At 38.1% G+C, this 24,265-nt stretch overlaps 1 protein-coding gene across 1 annotated transcript; it reads right to left on the minus strand.

The window, feature by feature from the left end:
- Positions 1-226: 226 nt before the first annotated feature.
- Positions 227-20,525, minus strand: LOC308494242 (uncharacterized protein C6orf183; the record flags this gene model as incomplete). Its single annotated transcript, XM_081041793.1, has 9 exons — positions 227-1,134; positions 4,666-4,767; positions 6,462-6,614; positions 9,269-9,426; positions 10,466-10,619; positions 11,698-11,892; positions 12,997-13,110; positions 17,384-17,456; positions 20,389-20,525. The coding sequence occupies 9 exons, from the start codon at positions 20,523-20,525 to the stop codon at positions 853-855; spliced, it is 1,368 nt and encodes a 455-aa protein (XP_080897919.1). The 3' UTR covers positions 227-852.
- Positions 20,526-24,265: the final 3,740 nt, after the last annotated feature.

A 24,265-nucleotide genomic window follows, 5' to 3' on the forward strand; every position in this document is an offset into this window, starting at 1 on the left:
CTAAACACATCAAGTCTCCCCATCTTAAATAAGCAAATAAAACAAAACTCTTCTCTTAGAGCAACCAACAAATAATAACAGATTATATTTAGCTTCAAAAATGTATGGGACCATTGTAAAAAAAAAATATCCACTAGCTTTGACTAGAAACTTCTTTTCATTGCCAAATTTCATGCCTATCCTATGTAGTACCTACCTCACTGGCTTCTCTGCCTCCCATTTCTCCCTCTTTCAATCCAACTAACACCCTGCTGCCACATTAATCTTCCTAAAAAATACTGCTTTGTACATATCGTTTGCCTTTATCCTGTAATTGTGCTTTACAGGATAAAGCACAATTTCCTGAGTCTGGAATTTATGGGCATCCACAAGCTGCTCCCTCCTCCCCCCCTAAAAAAACTTTTCTTTACTCAATTTCCACATGAATCTCCCGCTCAGCCAAACCAGACTTTTTTTTTTTAAAGAACAGCTTTATTTATTTATTTTTTTTAACCAGACTTGACACTCCATGCACAAGTCTCTCCTCTGCATTGTGGTTCAAGCTTCCCTCCTAGAATGCACTGCCTTCTTCCTTCTCCACCATCACCTTCCTTCAAGCCCAGATCAATTTCTTCCACTGTCAAGAGGTCTTTCTCAATAGAACCAACCCTGTGGGGACCCCTTTCAGTCTCAACCCTCACAATATTTAACAACTGTCCACCTCATTTGGTGTTTAGAACTAGAGTGTACCACTTTGCATTGGTGTATATGGATTCAGTATATGTCCCGGCAGCAACAACATCTTATGTGACACCTCTTCACATCCCTCTTTTAAATTAGCACTTAATCTTTTTATAATGAAAACCAACCTGGTTAGGTAATAGGGCTTTTGGAGGAAGGGTCTCTGAAAAACTGCCAAAGTAAATTTCTAAGGTCTACACACAGGTAATGAGTTGAACAGAAAGGCATATTGGTTTTTTCTTCCTGTGGTACCTGGTAGAGATTGATGTTGCTATAAATATTCTCCCAGATTTGGTCATAGTTGCACTGAAGCAAACCCGGGGAAGCCACAGAAGTTGGAAGAGACAGAGCCAACGCGATTGTCTTTGCAGCATGATCTTGGAGCACTTGCATTACTCGCTCAGGGTTGGAAATCTTGAGCAGAACAGAGAGGAAAAAAAAACGGTTTGGAGAAGGGTTATTACCTTCTTCTTAGTGAGAATTTTGTCATGTACACATGAATAAAAAGGAAGCCCCAGGTGGGACTTTATTCAATTAAAAAATAAAATTTAAATCATGATTCCCTTAGGTATGCTCATCCATTCAACACTGTAAGTATTCAAATACACATAGCAGCCCATTTAAAATTCTGTGACAACCCTCTAAACACAATAGCAGGTGAGACCTCAATAAGCATTGTGACAGCAATGAAAAGATAAACACCTATCAGTTTTGGGTACAAACTCTGTCTGCTGTTAGGAAGCTGAAAGGAGATTGAGGAGAAGGCTTAGGAAGGGCACAGACCTGGGCTTGTATCCCTGCTGGAATCCTGTTTTTTTCACACAGAGCAGGACAAGTCAACCTAACAATAATAACTAACGGCATCTCTCCCAGGATTGCTGTAAGAATGCCTGGCATATAGCAGGTGCTGAATAAATGTTCTTTCTCCTCTGCTAGAGGTAAAGAATGGAAGGATAGTTCCAGAACTACACTTCTACTTCAGTGATACATGTCTTACTATATTTTAATCATTTTAATATAAAAAAGGAACCTGAAAGATCATTTTGCTCAATCCCTATCAAAATCCTAATGGCTTTTCTTTTCTTCTTCTTCTTCTTTTTTTTTTTTGCAGTAGAATTCATACAGAATTCTACTATAGAATTCACAATAGAATTCATACAGAATCTCAAGGAATCCCAAATAGCCAAAATACTTAAGAAAATAAGAAAAAGTTGGATGGCTCATACTTTCTGATTTCAAAACATATTATAAAGCTACAATAATCAAAATGGTGCGGTATTGGCATAAATTGGACATATAGACCAATGGAATAGAATAGAGAGCCTAGAAATAAATCCTAGAGTATATGGTCAAATGAAAATGATCTTAAACAAGGGTGCCAAGACCACTCACTGAGAAGGGACAGTCTCTTCAACAAATGGTAGTAGGGAAACTGGATATTGAGATGCAAAATAATAAAGCTGGACCCTTATCTTACACCATACACAAAAATTAACTCAAAATGGATTAAAGAGCTAAACATAAGACCTAAAACTGTAAAATTCTCAGAAGAAAACAGTAGAAAATCTTCATGACATTAAATTTGGTGATGATTTCTTGGCTATGACACCAAAAGCACAGGCAAAAAAAATATAAAAAAGCAAAAATAGACGAATGTCACTACATCAAACTTAAAAACTTCAGTGCATCAAAGTATACAATTAACAGAGTAAAAAGGCAACCTATGGAACAGGAGGACATATTTTCAAATTATATATCTGATAATAAGTTAACAACCAGAATATACAAAGAACTACAACTCAACAACAACAAAAAATAACCCAATTTAAAAATGGGCAAAGGACTTCAATAGAAATTTCTCCAAATATGATATGCAAATTGCCAACAAGCTCATGAAAATATGCTCAATATTACTAGTCACTAGAGAAATGCAAAGCAAAATCACAGTGAAATATCACTTTATATCCCTTAGGATGGCAAATAGAAAAAATAAGTTTTGGTGAGGATATGAAGAAATTGAAACCCTGTGCACCGTTGGTGCGATTGTAAATGCTGCAACTACTTATGGAAAATAGTATAAAGTGTCCTCAAAAAATTAAAAACAGAATTACCTATAATCCAGCAACTCCACTTCTGGGTAAATATCCAAAAGAATTGAAAGCAGGATCTTAAAGAGATATTATATATATATATATATATATATATATATATATATATATATATATATATATATATATATACATATATATATGTATATATATATATCAAAGAGATATTTATAATATATCAAAGAGATATGTTAATAGCAGCATTATTTACAATAGTCATGAGGTAGAAGCAACCCAAATGCCCATCAACAAATGAATAAATAAACACAATGTGGTGGATATATACAGGGAAATGTTATTCATCCTTAAGAAAGAAGGAAATTCTTACCTATTCTACAACAAGGTTCCTGGGTGAACCTTGAAGACATTAGGGTGGGTAAAATCAGCCAATCACAAAAAGACAAAGAATACTGTCTGATTCCACTAATATGAGGTACCTAGAATAGTCAAACTCATAGAGACAGAAAGTAGAATGGTGGTTGCCAGGGGTGAGCGGGAGGGAGAAGTGGAGAGTTGGCATCAAATGAATAGTTTCAGTTTGCCAGATGAAAAGAGTTCTGGCGATGGATGGTGGTGATGGTTGCACAACAAAATAGATGTACTTAATACCACTGAACTGTACACTTAAAAATGGTTAAACTGGTAAAATTCATGTTATATCTATTTTATCACAATGTAAGAAAAGAGGGGGAAAATTATATAAAGAAAGCCCATGTACCCTTCACTTCGCTTCCCTCAGTGTTAACATCTTACAAAACTATAGTACCATATCATAACCTGGATATTGACATTGATATAGTCAAAATATAGAACAGCTCTACCACCACAAGGATCCCTCAGGCTACACTCCTTTCCCTTCCTCACCATTCTCTCCTTAATCCCTAGAATCCATGAATCTGTTCTCCATTTCTATAATTTTGTCATTTCAAGAGTGTTATATAAATGGACTCATAAAGTCTTGATGGGATTGACTCTTTACTCACATCATTCTTTGGAGATTCATCCAGGTTTTTAGGTATATAACTAGTTTATTCCTTTTTAAAGCTGACTTCTATTTCATGGTATCAATGTATCAGAGTTCACCCACTGAAGGACATCTAGGTTGTTTCTGGCTTCTGGCTATTGTGAATAAAGCTGATATAAATGTTCCTGAAATAGAACTAAAAAAAAGGCGGGTGGGGCGAATCCAGTCACGTGGCACAACATGGATGAACCTTGAGGAGATTATGCTAAGTGAGAAAAGCCAGTCACAAAAAGGCAAGTACTATATGATTCCACTTATATGAGGTGTCTAAGAGTTGTTAGATTTAGATACAGAAAGTAGAATGGTGGTTTCTAGGGGCTGTGGGGAAGAGGAAATAACGAGTTGTTGTTTAATAGGTATAGAGTTTCAGTTTTATAAGATGAAAAAGTTCTGGAGATTTGTTTCACAACAATGTGAATCTACTGAACACTACTGAGCTGCACAGTAAAAAATGGTTAAGATGACAACTTTCATGCTACATGTATTTTGCCACAATAAAAATAAGATAATTTAGCCTAATATCTTTGTTTCATAGAGGAGGAAACTAAAATCAAGGAAGTTATGTGACTAGACCAATATCACACAGAAACTTAGTGCGAAAACTGGACTAAAACCTAACTCTTGACAATGGTTACTCTCTACTGAAAGCTAACAGGATTATAAAAGTTTGGCAATTAGACTAGGAAGTTCCAAATAAAGGCTTCATAGTGAATTCATGGCTAATATTTTTTTAAAAGGGAAAGAAAATTCAACTTTCTGAGAACAATTTTAGCAAGACCTTTTATCTTCAAGAGAATATGGTTATTTTCTTACCTTCAAAAACTTTGCTTGGAGTTGCATTAATACATCTATTCTTCTTCGTTCTTTTAGTTTGGACAAAAGCTTCTTTTGCCAAGGATCACATTTCGGCTTAATCTAGAGGGCAAACATACAAAGTTACAACATAGCAGAATGGTTCTCAATAAAAAGTTGCAAGCAAAGAGATCCAAAGACCTTCTGGGATCTTCCCATTCTGGGAAATGGGATCTGGCCTCCATGCTAGAAAGTTTGCTAGAGCATGTGAAGTCTCAGAAAGGGTCTGTGTGGGTTCACAGACCTGTGGAGATGACAGCAGCAGTTCTTGTTGGTGCAGTAGCTCCATTGGGGATGACACAGCACCGTCTATGAGCAGGAGGGACCCTGAATCCATTAGTGTTAGGCGCTGCACTTGATTTATGGGGCAAGAGAAGTTTGCCCATAAAGACTCTGTGACTCCACATGTAAAACTTGACCTTTCACATTAATGATCTATATTTCAAAAATTAGTTCTATGGCTAAATGAATACATCAATGCTGATAACTGTGAATTTATACCAAGCTCCAGCCTGTTATATCCAACTATCTCCTTGATATCTATCTATACTTGGATGGCAAGTGTAGCAATCTAAAACAGAAATTCTGGTTCCCCTACACCAACCACCACACTTATTTGCTCAAAGCCCCAGATTTAGGAGTAATGCTTTCTCTCCTTTCCTTCTGTCCACCTTTATCACATAAGTCTTTTCTTTCTTTCATAATACAGGTGACCCTCATTATTCAAGAATCCCATATTTGCAAACTTGCTTACTTACTAAGATTTACTTGTAACCCCAAAGTCAATACCAGCAGAGCGTTCCTGGTCATTCATGGACATGAACAGAATGGTGAAAAATTTGAGTCGCCCAATTCCACATTCCCAGCTGAGGTCAAACTAGGTGACACTGCCTTATTTCAGCTCTCGTGCTATAAACAAGTGTCCTTTTCGTGGTCTATGTAGCACCCAATTTTTATACTTTTCTGCTTTTTATTGGTGATTTCACTGATTAAAATGGACTCCACGCATCGTGCTGAAGTGCTGCCTCGTGTTCTGAAGTACAGGAAGGCTGCGATGTGTCTTATAGAAGAAATACATGTTTTGATAAGCTTCGTTTACACATGGGGTATAGTGCTGTTGGCCACAAGATCAATGCTAATGAACCAATAACATATATTAGTGTCTTTACACAGAAACCCACATAAAACGAGGTTACGTATTGATCAGATCATGAACCTAACCCTGTATTTCCGCTACGTGCAACAGTTCAGTATTTGTTAATTCAGTATTCGTGGTAACGTTATAGGACATAACCACCCCAAATAACGAGACTTGACTATACTTACCACTACCTACAATGATCTCGCTTAATCTGTGTACTTCATACTTGTGAAGTGTATCTCCAGCACCAAGGGCCATGCCTGACACACAGTATGTACCCAATAAATAGTTTTTGAGCTGGATTTACACAACGCAATTATACCTTCGAGTGTTATCCTTTGTTCAGGGCAAGCAGCCATGCTCCCTAACCACAAGAAGGGAGTTCTGACCCAATAGAGAGGGGAGCTTCCATAAAAGGTACACAAGGTCATGTCCTGTGAGCTGCCTCTCCTGAGGATGGGCAGGCACCTACCCTTTGTCCTCGGGGACAGTTTGCTGAGGGAATAAGGAGAGGGGACAGCAGGAACCTGATGGCCATGGTGCGGCCAGGTTGTCTGGCCTGCTTGGAGGATACTTTGTGACATTACTGACATCATGACACCATAGGTCTTCTCACCTTTATGAAGGAAATCCAGTCGGCTCTCTTTTTCAAGGCCATCCCAGGTCTTGGCAAATCAAAATTCTCCACTTTAGCTTTCCCAGTATCATAGTCTGGAAATGTTTGCATTCTCTGTTGCTCCATAAAGATGCTATGAAATTTCTGGGAAACCTAAACAGGATTAAGAAGAGAGACGTAGAGACCAGGAAAAAAGTCTGATTGTAGGCAATTTCAAAAACAGCTACCGATCACCTCTGAAACAGTCTTAGAGTCAAACTAATTCATAAAACTAATTCATGGTTGACAGTAACATGACCTGAAATGTATATACCTGTGAGGTACATGTATTCAGTCAGCTCATTACCATAATTGTGTGTGTATGTTACTTGTTCTGAGTATCTGCTCCAAAGATTGGAAATTATGTTATATATATAACATAATATATATGTTATGTTATATATATTTATATGTATTTTGAGCAGACCCTAAATGGGAAATAAATTGGTCACTTTTGGAAATATGTTCACTTTTTCTGGCCACCTTGTAAACTAGAAATCTAAGGGTTAGATAAATCCTGTTGTCAGAAGCCTGACCATGATGTTGCTGGAAAAAAGGACCCAGATATTAGGATCGATTAAAATTCTTTGGGGTACCTCAGCCAATCTCTTCACATCGCACTTTCAGACTGAGGCTACCACGCTTTCTATGACATAACTCGTTACTGCCGAAATGCAGAGTGTTTCTCCCTCCCTTCTCCAGAGTGGGCCCAGGCCTACTGAGCCTATGGTAGTGCCCCCATTACTGCATCATGGCCACACTGTATCATGATTCCTCACTACACTGGAAGTTTCATGAGGGCACAGGCTCTGAATTTCAACCACCTGGTGATGGTCACACAACAATGTGAATGTACTTAATGCCACTTATAAATGGTTAAAATCTTATGTTACACACACACACACACACACACACACACTCACACATACAACTTATCACAGTGTTGGCCCATGCTAGGGCCTCCACAAAGGTTTCTGGAATAAGAGAGCGAGTGCAATGAGTCACAGAACTAAACGTTCTTTCAGTTAATGCTGGTATTTCCCAAGCTGTACTGTCCGATCCTGTTGCCCTTAGCCGTGTACGGCTGTTTTCACATTTAAATGTCAACTCATTCAAATTTAGTTCCTCAGTTGAACAAACTGCATTTCAAGTACTCAACGGCCACATGACTAGTGGTTAACACATTGGACAGCACAGATGCCGACCATACCTGTCAGTGCAGGGAGTTCAATAAGAGAGCTAGACTAGAGCTGCAGTGGCAAACTTTTCCTTGAAGGGCCAGATGGTAAAGACATATTTTAGCCATTGCAGATCATACAAGTCTCTTTTGCAACTACTCACTTCTGCTTTTGTAGTGGGAAAGTAACTATAGATAATATGTAAATGAATAGGCATGGCTGTATTCCAGTAAAACTGCATTTTAAAAGCATAGGAGGTGGGCTGCAAAGCTTGGTGACCCTGCTCTAGAGCATTAGAGTATGCCCTGGTATATTAGAATATATCCAAATGTAGCAACTCTTCATGCACCAAGAGATTGTAATGTGACTGATTATCTGGGGAGCACATAATACTGTCATAAGGAAATCAAACGTGGAAAGCGTCACTATGGAAAGGGGACAAGCTCTTCTTTGTGAGCAAGTCGGCTTTGTGGAGGGCTCGGCAGCCTCACGTTCTTTTGCTATCATTGGTGGTAGTCTACGGGGCTACAATTTATTTTGCTTCGTTCCGACTCTGTGGAAACACGATCTTATTCCAGTTCTGGTTTCTGTCTACCATAATACTTGGTGAGAATGAGGGTAACGATATCCCACAGAAATGCCCGGTTGAAGATAGTGCTGCTGCTGACGTGACGAGAAGACAACAGCCAAACACCGTCACCTTCCAAGGAACCAGAGAACATGTCATACCACTGGTTCCAGAGAGCTTAACGAGCCTGTGTGACATGCTAATAGAAAGAATCCCAATAAAATCACGCTGGAACAAATACCAAAAGGGAAGGGAAACTGCAAGGTCAAGGAGAAGGGTGATAGAGGAGACAGTGGATCCTTCTTATGTGAAGAATATTCAAAAACATTCAGATTGACTTCCTGCCTGTTTGGAGCAATCAATTTATTATTTTTATCTCGCAAATATATATGCCTTCAGATATTACACACCCAGAACTAGAAAAACATTTTTACTGTTGAAACTCGAACTGAAAACGTATAATGAATTTGAAGCTCTCTATACATAATCCTATTTTTCCCTTTACAAAAAATTCAACATGGCTTCTGATAATATAAGCTTTTCTTTTTTTTTTTTAAGGTTGTACCACATTGTGTTTTAGGAGAGCAGAGTGCATGACTTTAAAAATCACTACACAGCATACACTCTATGGAGTATAAAGCATTTTGGCCACAGGAGAGTTATCGCAACACACTGAGAATTGAAGGGCTTTAGACAACTCCATGCACTAGACAACTCCACCATGCAAATTTGCCAAATCCTGGCTATGTTCACATCGTCTACCATGGACTATAGCCTACATTTTTCTTTAAGTTCTTTAGAAAATTAAATCCTACAATCCCTCTGGGTTAAATATTCCAGGGTGCCATGACTCACTCTTACAGAGTGGAAGTTCAACTGCTAATCTAAATCTCACCTATTACTACTACATTTTACTGCTCTAAAAACAATTGTGGCGGTATAAAGATCCCACTTTGTGGCAAAAATTAGGGTTTTCCTTCAGGAACACCTATATTTGTATTAAGAAACAATCCATGAAGTACCATGGAAAAAAGCTCTATTTCCTTAGCAGCGTCCCTTAGCTCCTCCACGTCATACTGGATATTGAAATGGGAGAGCAGAAGCCTTAGCTGGGGTTTCAGTTCTTCTGTTGCTGTTGTGTGTTGGGGCAGGACGAAAGCAGCTTCTGTTCTCATCGGCCCTGAGAAAAATCCAAAATCAAGGGCATTAAGACCAATGAACACCAATCAGGAAGGTAAGTAGGAGAGTTCTTTGAGATAACTGGAGGCAGGGCCTTCTCTGCTGACAGGGAGGGACATTCTGCTCCTTGCCCAACCTTCTCTGCCACACTGTACAGACTGCACCCCACTTGGTCAGGCCTGTCTGAAAAACTCTTGGTGTTGGCTTTCTGGGGGACGTGGCTAGAGACCCCTGGCTCCCTTCTCACAGCCTGCAAGAGAAACACAACAGGCCCTTTGGGGAGTGACTTAGCGGGAACAGAACTACCTCTGGTCCTTTGTGGTAAACAGAGTATGGCTTATAAATTAACCAGCAAATTAGAAGAAGGTGAGAGCCTTCACCTCCTTTCGCCTGGCTCACTCCTACTCATCTCTAAGTACCCAGTTTGGACTCCCTTCCTTCAAGACACCTTCTCTGATTGCCTACAGCTGGGTTGGTTGCCTCTCCATGTGCACTAGGTACACACCCCAAGCAAATATGTCACTCAGAGTGGACACCTGATCAGATTTCTTAGTCACCTATAACACAGCATAAGGGCAAGAAGACTATTAAAGTGATTCAGATAAGGAACGTCTTTTAGAATCATGTAATATTAAAAATGAAAGGGATTTTAGAGATCACTTCATCTGAAAGGTTTATTTTCGAGATGAGTACATTGAGAACCAAGGAGGTGAAATGACCTAAGCTTGCGGGACTGTAGTGAGGCCACACACAGAAACAGGTGTAGCGCTCAGTTCTCCCGACTTCAAGTTCATTGCTTTTTTCCCTCTCTCTTAATTTGCCATTTATAAAGATGGAAATAGTAATGTCTAAGAGAACTGGTGTGTTTCTTTTTCCATCAGAAAATATCAAGTTAACACTTGTTTATTAAGAAGATAATAACTTTTTGGTATACACGTAGACAAATATTGAGCAAGATCATGTGACAAAAGAGCACATGTGCAAAATCATAATCCCCTTTCCTCCATATTACCCCAGGGGAAAGAAGACTAATTTCTTACCTGAAATGCTGGTACTCACAGGGCCTGGAGATGCAAAGGCCTGGGGGTCAGGACTGATGTCACTGACATGGGCCTTTTCATTTTCCTGACCAACCTTGGGGACTTCATTGACAGCTGCACTCAGCACATTGGAGATGGGCAAATACTGGAGGGCCTACAGAAGAGCACAACCAAGAGACTGCATGTCAATTTAGTTCTCACAGAAGCTTCCAGATTTTAGCTCAGGAGCAGCTCTTGGCTTTGATAGAGGAGGAGGGAGGAAGAGGTGGGCCTCAGAAACCTGCCCAATCATGAGAGATAAAGTTTGCAGCTGGGAGACGTAGTGCTATATCACCAACTCTAGGCGACCTAAACCTCTAGGCAGGTCTACATTAACAAGCACCCATAATGGACAAGGTGCCATGGTGGGCATACAAAGATGAATAAAGCATGGACGAACCTCAATAGCTCACAGTTTACTGGGGACCCAGATATATGAGCACATCGCTATTATAGCATGTGACTAGGGAGCGATGATTCCGAGGTAGACCCCACAGTGACTGATTGGGGAGCGGTGATGCCAGGGTGACGGCCAGGTTTCTGGTTTGGGGAACTCTATGGTTGGTGGTATCACTGAGATAAGGTCTAGAGGAGTAGGAAAAGAAATAGGTGGCAAAACAATCTTTCCAAAGTGGAAATGTCATCATGCCACTCCTTGCTGAGGCCCCCAGTCTGGCTTAGGGCTTCTCCTCTGTGACTCTCTTTACCCTGTGCTTATACTTACTCTATTCTTTCTCATCACATCGTATTTAAGTTGGCTATTTACTGGCCCCTTTTCCTACCATCTTGAGACCCAGTTACTTTTCATTAAGAACTATATGTTCCCTACATGTCCCCAGACATGTACCGGGCATATATTAGACCCTCATTAGACACTGTGGAATACTAACGTGGCTCTGCGTTGGAGAGCCTAAATCCTGAACAAGATGATGAAAACAACAACTTGTAGAGTGAATGTGAAATAGTACAACAGAGACATCTTTGAGAAAGCTAAATTAATGAAGTGATTTCATTACAGCAAGGTTCCAAAAGAAATATTTCAAAGATTTCAAAGAAAAAAGCTAGTGACCCCTTATTTTACTATCATTTGCAGGGCAGGTGAAATACCAGAAACTGATGATCCCAAACTAGGGGACAAGTGTGTGACCATCCCAGGAGGGAGCAGTGTCATCATATAACTGTGTTTCACGTACCTGTAGGTAGTGGTAAATAGTCCTGAGTGAGTGTAGGTGACACACTAACCACTTTGTATAAATAGTCAGGTCTTCCTGTGTCACGAGGTTAGGAGGATTGTTTTTTCCCATAAGGAAGTTTTCTTGTGCAACAGACAACCTTTCAGCTCTCTGAAGGGCGTCACTGGACTCCTGCATAATGTATGCAACTTGTTTCTGTTTAAGAGAGATGCAAACACAGAACTTGGTTATTCGCAAGCCTTATTTTCTTGTGTCATTTGCTTCCAAGCATAGGGTGATACTGTTTGGGGGGCAAATAAGGGGCTCTTGGAATATAAAAATTATTTTATATTCTGAATTTGACTGACAAGGCAGTGGTCATATTCTTAGGACTTTGAAGGAGAGAGACTCCAGCAAAAAGTCAGTGCATAAGGATGTTTGGTAACTGGATTTGGCGCTTAGCTTTTTACCTATTGCAGAGGAGGATAAGTCTACGAACAGAAATTCATTTCCTATTATATAAAGCTTCCCGCAAATGTTATTCATAAAAGTAGGTACCATTACCTCCTGCCACAGGCAGAATAGGCAAGTAGGTGCACCGATTAGTCCCTTTCCCATCTTTAGTCATGATTTCTAAAACATTGACAAGTTGTACGGTTAGTGAGAATGTAAATTGGCACAGCTATTATGGAAAACAGTACGGAGATTCCTCAAAAAATTAAATATATCTGTGTATATATCTGAGGAAGCAAAATCAGTATTACAAAGAGATATCTGTATTTCCATATTCATTGCAGCACTTTTCACTATAGCCAAGATATGGACACATCCTAAGAGTCCACTGATGGATGAATGTATAAAGAAAATGTAAATATATAACATATATACGAATATTTATATATATATGAATATTATTCAGCCATGAGAAACAAGGAACTCCTAATATTTGTAACAACATGGATGAAACTGGAGGACATTATGCTAAATGAAATAAGTCAGCCAAAGACAAATACTGTACTAGTATAATCTCACTTATATGTGGAATGTGAAGAAAAAAAAAGTTGAACTCATAGAGGCAGTGAGTAGAAGAGTGATTACCAGGGACTTGGGGATGGGAGGAGAATGGGGAGATGTTGGCCAAAGGGTACAAATTTGCAGTTATGTAGGACGAGTAAGTCTAGAGGTCTAATACACAAGCATAATGGCTATACTTAATAATAATGCATTGAAAAAAAAAATAATAATGCATTGACAAGCTTATTGATCATTTTCTTTCCATTATGAAAAATAGCCCACAGGTTCTATTCATGGGCTTCCTACCTTGTAAAGAGGATAAAGCTGCTCCATGATCTTACTGTGCTGACAAAACCTCTTCCACCTAAGCATGTGTAAATATTTACTCAGGGCCAGCTGGGTAATTCTCTCTGTGTAATACTTTAACAACAATGACAAAAATTAACACTTAGAATACAATTATAATAGGAAAATTGAATTAACTCTTAAGAACACTAACAGTAGGAAAATCAGTCTGGTTATTTTGGAAAGATGGATTTTTCTATATGAAGATCATAAAAATAAGAAACCTGGCTCAAGATGTCATTCAAATTTAGATAAAGCAAGTAGGCATTTCTAAATCTATATGCTCTGTTGCCAACTGAACAGACTGTAGTTTCATTTATCAGCAAACAATTTTAGCAGTCACATAAAAGCCTGTAAAATTGTCTAAAGCTGCGCTTAAAATTTCTTAAAAACTGAAGTTATAAGTCTAAAATACAAAGTACATTACAAGAAAGATTATAGCTTTTAACCTTAGACCAGAACTTTTATTTATACTTTAAAGTAGTTAAATAAGCCAACTCTTTTAAAAAATGTTTGATTTCTGATAATAAAAACAATACAGACTATGAAGGAATAAGTAGCACCAGACTTATCCTTCCATCATAAACAACTAGAAAATAGGACAAAATACACAAGGCAACTGCTTTTTGATGTGGGACAACAAGCAATGCAGGACTGTAGTCCTTGAGAGAAAAGAAACAAATGAGATGGCCCTTGGTTTTCTGCCTGAAGAAGGCAATGTCTGAACCATTGAATAGGAAAGGGAATCCTAAGCAGAGCACGATGGAAATAAGAAAAGAGAAATGAAAGTTTGGGGAGCTAAATCAGCTGGAGTTTGTAGGGCAGACTGCTGAAGAAGAGGAAGTTATGCAGAGATCTGCATAGTGATCCCTTTGAGTTGTTTGCTATTAAGCTATACATACAGTGGGTAAAACTCCATGAGGCTGTGCAGACAATAACTGACTAGGGAATTGTAAACTGAAGAGTTCTAAGAGTTCATATAAGGATAGGAAATAAAAGTGCCAAAAAGACAGAGTTGAAGAGTCCTCACCGAACACCTGGAGCATTCAGTGAAAACATCAGAGGGGTCACAATTTAGTAATAGGGTAAACTATTCCTACTATAAAGGTTACTCTAAACCTGCTCTAACAAAGCTTAAAAATTAAGCCTTGAAAGTATAAAGCTGATCTATAACTTAACTGTCTGCCAGAATAAAGTTGAACACTCTTTAAAGGAATACAGAAAAAAAAAATCAGCATTTAGGAATGTAAAATTGGGGCCAGCCGGGTGGCTCAGGAGGTTAGAGCTCCATGCTCCTAACTCCAAAGGCTGCCGGTTCGATTCCCACATGGGCCAGTGGGCTCTCAACCACAAGGTTGCCAGTTCAATTCCTCGAGTCCTGCAAGGGATGGTGGGCAGTGCCCCCTGCAACTAAGATTGAACACGGCACCTTGAGCTGAGCTGCCTAGCAACTGCAACTGGACCTGGAGCTGAGCGCCCTCCACAACTAAGACTGAAAGGACAACTTGACTTGGAAAAAAGTCATGGAAGTACACACTGTTCCCCAATAATAAAGTCCTGTTTCCCTTCCCCAATAATAATAATAATAATAAATCTTAAAAAGTAAATAAATAAAATAAAATTTCCATTAAAAAAAAGAATGTAAAATTGCAATATCAGCATCCAAAAAACAATTACTAGACTTGGAAAAAGGAAATATGACCCACAAACAGGAGAAAAATTAATGAATAAAAACAGACCCAGAAATGGCACCAACGATAAAATTAGCAAACAAGGACTTTAAAAGAGCTATTATTAATATGCTCAGTATGTTCAAAGATTGAAAGGAAAATGTGAACATAATACAGAAAGAAATGAAAAATATAAAAAACAATTAAATAGAACTTCTAGAAATGAAAAATACAATATATAAAATGAAAACTTTATTGAACAGAACTGACAGCACATTACAGTGAAGAAGAAAATGTTAGCAAACTTGAAATGTAGCAGTATAAACTGCAAAATGAACCACTGGAGAAAAAAAGACTGAAAAAATATTAACAGAGCTTCAGTGACTTCAGGAACAATATGAAGTGATTTAACATATGCATAATTGGAGTCCCAGAAGGAGGGATAGGAGAGAAAATATATTTGAAAAAATAATGCCTGAAATTTTTTAAAAAATTGATGAAAATGATAAAATCACAATCCAAGAACTTCAACCAACTCCAAGCAAGAACAACACAAAGAAAACATTATCAAGGAACTTCATAATCAAATTGCTTAAAACTTTTAAGAGAAAATCTTAAAAGCAGCCAGAGAATAAAGGACACACTATGTTAGGAAATGAAAACAATGCATGCCAGAAGACAATGGAACGTCATCTTTAAAGTAAAAAAAGAATAAAGATATCAACTTATTAATTCTATTTTGAAAAAAACAAACAAACAAAAAAGTTCTTTAGGCAGAAGATAAATGATGTCATATAGAAACTTAGTCTCTACCAAAGTTTCTCAACCTCAGCACTATTAACATTTGGGACCAAATAATCCTTTGTGGTGAGGGTTTCCTATGCATTGTCGGATGTTTAGTGGATGCCTGGCCTCTACTCCCTAGATACCCTGTTTCCCCGAAAATAAGACCTAGTCGGAAAATCAGCTCTAATGAGTCTTTTGGAGCAAAAATTAATATAAGATCTTATATAATATAATATAGTATAGTATAATATAATATAATATAAATATAATATATATAATATATATAACATAACATAACATAACAATATAATACTGGCTATAATATAGTATAATATAATACCGGGTCTTATATTAATTTTTGCTCCAAAACATGCATTAGAGCTGATTGTCCGGGTAGGTCTTATTTTCGGGGAAACACGGTATCAATAGCAACCCACTCCCCTTCCAAACTGTGACAACCAAAACAGTCTCCAAACATTGCCAATGTCCTCCATCTCCACACTTTCTCTCTCCAATGGAACCATTGATCTACAAAAAGGAACGAAAAATGCCAGAAATGACAGGGACAAAGAATCCTGAATGAAGATAATGACAATAATTGGAGTTTCAAATAGAATCTCAACATCTTTGGTTTCTTTGTGATGCATTTATTAAGAGTAACAAAGAACTTTAAAAATCAAAACAATATATGCTTATTATAGAAAATTTAGAAAACATATAAAAGAAAAAAGAAGAAATTCATTTTCCTGTCATCCAAAGACAGTGATTACTAAAATTTGGTCTATGTACTTTAAGTAATTTTTCTGTACATCACTATTATCACACACACACACACACACACACACACACATTTTTAACTAATTATGTAATAACATAAATATTCCTTATGCAAAAAATGTTTAGTGGCAGAACAATATTCTATCAAGTGCCACACTATTTTTCTTAACTCTTTCTCCTATTAGTAGACGTTTTGGCAATTCCAATTTTTTCTCTTTTATTAGTACAATGCTACAACAATAAGTTTATGGAAAATGTTTACCCCCATGTTTTGAGTTATTTTCTTAAGATAAAATTCCAGAAATATCTTTCCTAGGTCAGCTATCAGCTTGTTGAGGCCTGAGATTGTCTTAGTCAATGTTGCACTGCCTTATAGTACCAGCACCAGGAGCAATTCGTAGAAACTTAGTGACTTGTTCAGTGACTGTAACTAACCTGACCTGAACTATGGCATGGGTCACTAACAAAAAGGAGCATCTACACTATCCCCGTTCTGCAAACCACACATGCAGAGAAAATCCTACCCTGGCCAGAGGATATACCAGACAGCCAGCTTTGTTCAAACATTTCTACTAAATTCCAGACGTGTTTTTCAAATTACAAAATGACTCTTACCTGCAACAGAAGCAAAGGTAAATTTTCAGGAGTGTACTCTCTTCTTAGGCAGCTCTCTAGCTCCCTCTGCATGACATCTGCTTGAATAACAAGTGGCTTTGACTCAGCCACCTGGACCCCGACCCCTCGGCCGGCAACAGAGCAGGCAAAGGGGAAAAAAGGAAATAAAATCATCAGTGTTTATGACAGAAAATGACATACACTTTCTAACAGTTTTTATACACTATAGTATGCAGTTATACCTAAATTTCCAAATAACAAATTTTAACAGCATAAATCAAGGAACCCTCAAGTTTAAAACACCACAAAAATCAGATAGCTCCAAAGAAGTAGTAGCCTGCCCTGTTCCAGCAGTGAGGGAAGTATTGGGCTGTTTTCACAAACGGTGTCAATAGCATCAGCTCTTTGTTTGCAAAAACAAACTTTGCCTGCAAAGAATTTCCAACCGTGAACACAATTTAATTTGTTATCGTATTGAAACAGCCCACTCTCTTACTCACCTGTAAAGTTTTCTTTAGAGCCAGTTCTCTTTCTCTTCTATAGTAGGAAATATCCTTTGGTATTCGAACAGAGCTGCAGAAAGGTTTATGCAATAGAGGCTGTAATTATAGAGGCTACAATAGATCAGATTATAGGTAGGCACTGATTAACCTGTAACTCTTCACAACTGCTCATTTTTAAATAGGTATATCATATTCCATGGGATTGTTAGGGGGTAAGGGCCACACATGCTTCTGTCTTAGTCAAGCTCTCTCCTGTGAATACCTCATGTTTGCTACACCTTTCCCTGGGCCAGTTCCTCTCCTTGTCCCCACACAAACGTAGTCTTTGCTTCTGTCCCTTCTCTGCCTCCCTGTTTCCAAATCCAGAGTACAAGGAGGGGCATAATGCTGAGCATTCTTCTTTCTCTCGCCTCTATTTCCTCCAGTAACTTAATCTCTAACCACCATTGTGCTCATCAGACTTTTATCTCATGCTAGTTGACACATAAAATCAGTATCTTATCATTTAAACAGAATGTTCTTATTTTTAATGTTCTTGCTCAGTGATCTGGGGGTGAAAATGACCCTTAAATATCAAACATGAAATACTTTGGAAGCTATTGTAAACAAACTTTCTGCTTCAGAAAAATTCGTTATCCCGAGGAAACAACATAGCAGAAGTGCCTGCTTCCGCAGCCTCATGGACAGCTGTCCAAACCCAGTCACAAGGGAGTTGTCTGGGCCACGGGCTCCGACAAGTGGAGGCACGCGTAGCACAGTTGGGGGTGCCCAATAAGAGGATGGGACCCTGTGTCCGAAAGAGGGGAGCTCTCCTCATTTGGGGTAAGGTACACCCCAAGCCTTAGCAGCTTTGGGAACATTAAGGGACAGCAACCCAGGTGCATTGCCATTTTCTGAGGATGGGACTGAAACTCATGTGAGAAGCCACCTCAAGATCTGAGGGATATTGTAGGCAGTTCAGTTTAGGTTAATATTGTTCTCATGGCCCTATCAATCCCCATGGATAAGTTTTAAGGGGGATGAAAATAGACTGCTAATTTGTACACTTGCCAGCAGTTCTCCCCACTGGAGGAAGTGGTCCTGTGAATAGAGAACAAGGCTGACAGTCAAGAGATCCCTAAGCCAGGTGAGCCTAAGCAATCCATGGAGCCATTTGTGTTGAATTCCCAACTGAAGTCAGAGATAATGTCTCCCCTATCTCCGCACATCTTGGCTTTGATGGAAAAAACAAACAAACAAACAAACAAACAAACAAACAAACAAAAAAATGAGGCAAACTATAAAAGGGCCTTGAAAGTAAAAGCATTGATAAATCAAAGGTATAATTTCTGTGATTCCTGGGTACCTGAATCCTGGCTGCAGTCTCATGGAGGTGGACAAGCAGTAACCAACTAGAAAAGGACCAGCTACTTACTAAATAGAAGAAACGCATTTCTTCCCTGTTCTTCTTGTTCTTTTTCTTCTAGTTCTTTGGCACACTGGGAGATTGGGTGGAGTCCTGTGTTTAGTCTCCCCAACCAGCCCTTTCTTACTCAAATCATAGCTTTCCTCTCAGTTAATCTCAAAGTATCTATGAATGACTGAGAAGAGATTGGTGACCATAAGTGGTACGTACATCAGCCCACAAAGAGATTCAGTCATTTGTTCATCAAGCATTGTTCATGCAACATACATTCATTCATTTATTCATGCAGCAAACATCTATGAAGCACTAAACAACTACAATGGTCTGGATTTCAGTGGGAAAAATGAGAAAAAGAATGAAAAAAAAGAAAAAAACAAAGAGGGAGGAAGGAAAGAAGGAAGGAGACTAAGGTACAGTTATCCTTCAGTTTTCAATAGATTTTTCAGTCTAGTGGGGAATGCGAATGGTAAAGTGATTATTAGGAGTGGACATTCTCCATTTTCTTTGAACCTAGCACGACACCGGGCAAACAGACGGTGCTCAATAAGTATTTGTTGGATTATTGGAGGAGGAGAGAAATACAGGTATCCAGAGATTTCCCATCACTCTGTCCTAAAAGGGACTTCAGGAGCCTTTCTTACCAGAATGTAGAGTAGGAAGCCACTTGCCTGACATTTAAGTTGGAATAATATCAACACGATCTTTACATAGTGTTTTCTAGTTTTCAAAGTGCTTTAACATGCATTATCTCAATTGATCTTTATAAGGTAGGCAAGGTGCATATTTTCAACTGCGTTTTTTGAATAAAGAAACCAAAGTTGAGAGAAATTATAACTTGCAAGATTCCATTACCTTTCTACTTCATCACACAATCTTTGTTCTGTTTCACACACCCAAGGGCTTTAAATACTAAATTAGAAAACACACTAAATACTAGTGCTTCAGAATCATCTTTGGAATGAGATATTAATGCACCTACTTACTGCTTCTTCTCCTGATCTTCCTTCTCCACCCCTCACCATCCATGTTGTTTACTCAACTACTCAACCTAACAGAGTTCTTACAATTGTTCCTCTTGATAAACTGTGGAGGTAACAGAAACAGAGGGATATAAAGATCCAGGACCCATGAGACTTGCCATTCAGGCTACCTTGTTTCTCTAAAAGAATTTAATTGCTGTCATTGGCAGGATTTACCTATAGAATAGCTCCTAATAGAACATCATTTTGCTACCAAATACCTAACAGTATTTGTTTTGAAATTTCTCATCAAAATCAAGGTCAAGTTTAATTAAAATATTGTTGGAGAAATTTAGATCTCTTTTCATTGGGTGTGATTTGCATGATAGCTTCTGGAAATTTGAGACAATGATATTTGTGCAATGTAAGAGCACTTTTCCACTTTCTTTGGTAGGACATTGCCTCTAAATGCCTTAATAATTCTAAAATATTGGAAAACCTTACGGGGAGCAGTAAGTCTGAGCTTGAGATAATGACAATTGTCCAAGTAAAAAGAAGAGGGGGGACTGATGGAGATTATGGGGTGACAATGGGGTTAATGACTCTAAAGACTATGCCTTCATGCTGCCACTATTTACCTGTAAGTTCGATGAGCTGTTCCCAGAAGGGTCCCCCGTTCTTCTATCTCAAACTTCAGTTCAGTCAATTGTGCAGCCAGCTCTTTCTCCAATATCTGAATCCTTTCTGTGGAAGCAACTTTATAAATTTCGTCCATGGTTTGCGTTTACTGTTTTTCTGTATCCCTGAAAAAGAAGAGCACATAGCTTGTGGCTGACTCCCTCCATAACCATTACCCAGTGTATGAAACTTCGGCTATCATTGTCCAAGAAATCATGTCAACTTTGTGGAAATATATGCTGGACTAGACTTTTGTCATTTCTGATTTAATTACCTGAGTAAACAGTTGAGAAACTGTAGATTAGAATCTCCATTGACCATAGGTTGAACAAGTTCACATTCAGAATCATGTCTGCTCCAGTTTTGACTGTGAGGGTTTATTATAAGAGAATGCATCCCCTTGCCCGGCCCCTGTAGTCTTTATAAAGGCTGTAGCACTAAGTGCTATGAATGGCGGTTACTGCTGACATCTAATGTCACTTCAACTGGAACAGACAATAGGTGTGCACAGGATCCCCCTACATGCCTGGAACTTTTCTCCAGAAGCTTTACTGAATCCATGAGCTTCTGACTAGGGAGAATATATTGATAGTGGAGAGCTATCTAACATAATCATGATCCATGCACTTTTGGGTTTTGAAGAAAATCATACGTACGCATTTGAATGCATTTTCTTAATTCTGAATGTTTACATTTTTCATAATGCTTTTGCCATTAAATAAAATAGAACAGTTCACAGCCTATCAAATTCAACACAATGTTTAGTAAGTGCTGAGTGTCAATATTCATGACAACATAGATTCACAGAAGGACCCAGAATGGGACTCAGAATTGCAGGGATTCAGTAGATGATGTATTTTCTGTGCTCCTGTTGCCCTGACCCGTCCTGGACAAGTAGTGGTAAATAAAGTCATTTTTAGGCTACATTAAAGAGGTTTAAAATATTTAAACCTTCCTTTTTTCCTTTGATATTTCTAAGATTTGAAAAAGTTTTTCCTTTCAGAGATATTTTATTTTCTCAAGTTAATCTGCTGCCATTTCAACAAGTAATTAAGCTGTAGAGACGTTTTGTGTAGAGGCTTCCTTTGGGAGCCTATTTATTTTAAAATAAATATTAATGGAAACGAGCATCTATGTTCAGCCTAGGTTGTGAACCTGCTGAGCAATAAATCTGTCATGTTTGGCACACAGCCGGAGCTCAAGAAAACGCCCTGTTGTTTTTCCTAGCAAAAGTAAAATGTTATGAAAAATATTTACCCCTTGGCAGTGTCCTTTCAAGTTGGGCAAACAGTTAAACAGCTGCCTTAACAGCTGCATTCCAGCTGGCAGCCAAGAGTGGCCGCAACACAGACTGGTTGATTCTTCTCCCAAAGTATAGACATTCTGCCTTCATTTGCTGATCAGTTTCAACACTTCACAGCTCAGAAATGAGAACATTTAATCCTGCACCATTTAGCTTGCTACACAGTCAAGTACCGTATTCACAAAATTAACATAAGAAAAGGTCAGTCTTTGACAACGTCCATGAAGTGGATCCAACCCAGAGGAATCCATGCCTGCTGAGCACTCATTCTAGCGTTAGAGGCAAATAACTGTTTATTTTGGGAGGGAGGTGATAGGGTAGTTTCCATTTACTGAGCACCTACTCTGTATCAGGCATGCACTGGGCCCTCATTTAAAGTCTCAGAAGAGAGATTCTCAAGAATTGCTTAATAGTGCTTTTAAAAAATAAGTACATGAAATTAACTACTGATTCTAAACAAACAAAAGACCCCCCTTTATACGTTTAAAATGTAGTAAAATCTAAGCTCTAAGAGAAAGATAGATTAGCTTAAAAAGGTTTTGAGAGTGTTCAATGGGAGGTTAAAGCAGGCTTTGATAAAGTTAAAGTAGGTATATTTAGAAGAGAAATATGTACTGATTAGATTCTGCTAGAAAAATGTATAATGTATGTCAAAAATTTGAAAGTGACGACTGAAAGAATAGAAATGCAACCAGCTTCCTAAACAATTGGGGCTGAGGAGTAGGGATGGGTCTTTTAAATCCAATAGAAGGCAGGAAAAGAGAGAAGAAAGGATGCAAAAAGAATGGTAGAAATAAGTTCAAATATATCAGTAATTATAATAAATGTAAATGCATACACCCATCTATCAAACATATAAATCAGCACAGCTTCAAGCATTTTTAAAGCTGCTAAATTTGGTCATGTGATATGTACCAAAAGAAAACAGTGATTTTTTATTCTAGCAAATGCCAGAATTTAAACTGATAAGCAAGCTGGCCCCATATCACTGTGGGGCAATTCAATCTTCCTCATGAAGATCTGCATGGACAGATACTCTATAACCTCCCTGGGTAAACATGTTTGATGCTTGGTCATCATTGATCATCAAGTATTCTTCCTGTGTACAAATGAAATTTCTCCTCTTTTACATCTCATGCCATGTTCTGTAGGGGTAGGGCTAAGAGGTGTTAACAAGAAGACAGTCATCAGTGGTTTAAAGAACAAAATTGTTTAAGTGTGTCTAATGTGATGGTGCTGACATGAGTCATCCAGGGGAGCAGAGCAGTTCTGCTCCACTTGGGCATTCAAGGACCCAGGCTCCTTCCAAGTCAGCTCCACCATGCCCTGGGCATTCTTTAAACAAACACATTAGTGTTTTCTTTTCAGTGTGGCTCTAGAACATGCCCTTTGGTTGGGTGAAGGGACACATGAGACAGATGTATTCGATGATCTAAATTGAATAACCCAATTCTACTTCTACGTTACTAAGAGTTTTGGTGTATTTTCTTGAATGGACATTAAATTACATCAAATGCTCCTTCTGCATCTATTAAGATAATCGTGCGATTTTCCTTATTTATTTGTTAATGTGGTGAATTTCAGATTTTCGATTGTTAATCCAAAACTGCTGTCTTGGAATAAACCCCACTTGGTCATGATTTGTTATCTTTTTTAAAGAAAAGTGGACTCAATTTGCTATGTTGTTCAGAATTTTTGCATTTACGTTCATGAGAGAAATTGGCCTGCCATTTTCTATAATGCTCTTGTCGGGTTTTTGTATCAAGATTATACTACCCTCTTTAAAAAAGTTGTGAAGTACTCCCTTCTCTATTTTCTGAAAAAGTCTAAGATTAGTATTATTTGAATTAATTCACTGTGGAACATTTCAGCCTGACATTTTTTTTTATGGGAAGGTTTTTAAATTACAGATTCATATCTTTAATAGATTATGATTATTCATATTTTCTATTTCTTTTTGTGTTCATTTAATTAAAATTTTGAAAAGAAAATTTCATCTAAGTAGACCTTTTTTTGGTGTAAGGTTGTTCATAATATCCTTTTATATTTTAACAGCTTTGTTGAGATGCAATTTACCCACTTAAAGTATACAATTCAGCGATTTTTAGAATAATCATTAAGTTGTACAACCATCACCACAATCCATTTTAGAACATTTTCATCACCCCCCAAAAAACCCCATGTCTATTACCAGTCACTCCCTATCTTTCTCTAAGCCACCCCACTCCCAGCAATAGGCAAACACTAATCTACTTTCTACCTGTATAGATTTACCCATTCTAGAAATTTTATATAAATGGAATTATACAATATGTGGTTTTGTGATGGGCTTCTTTTATTTCATGTTTTCAAGGTTCATCCATGTTTTAGCGTGTATCTGTGATCATTCCTTTTTATAGCTGAATAATATTCCATTTTATGACTATACCACATTTTGTTTATTGGTTTATCACTTGATGGAAATTTGGGTTGTTTCCACTTTTTGGCTATTATGAACAAAGCTGCTGTGAACATTCGTGTAAAAATTTTTATGA

This window comes from Rhinolophus hipposideros, assembly GCF_964194185.1.
Source record: "Rhinolophus hipposideros genome assembly, chromosome: 3".
NCBI lineage: Eukaryota > Metazoa > Chordata > Mammalia > Chiroptera > Rhinolophidae > Rhinolophus > Rhinolophus hipposideros.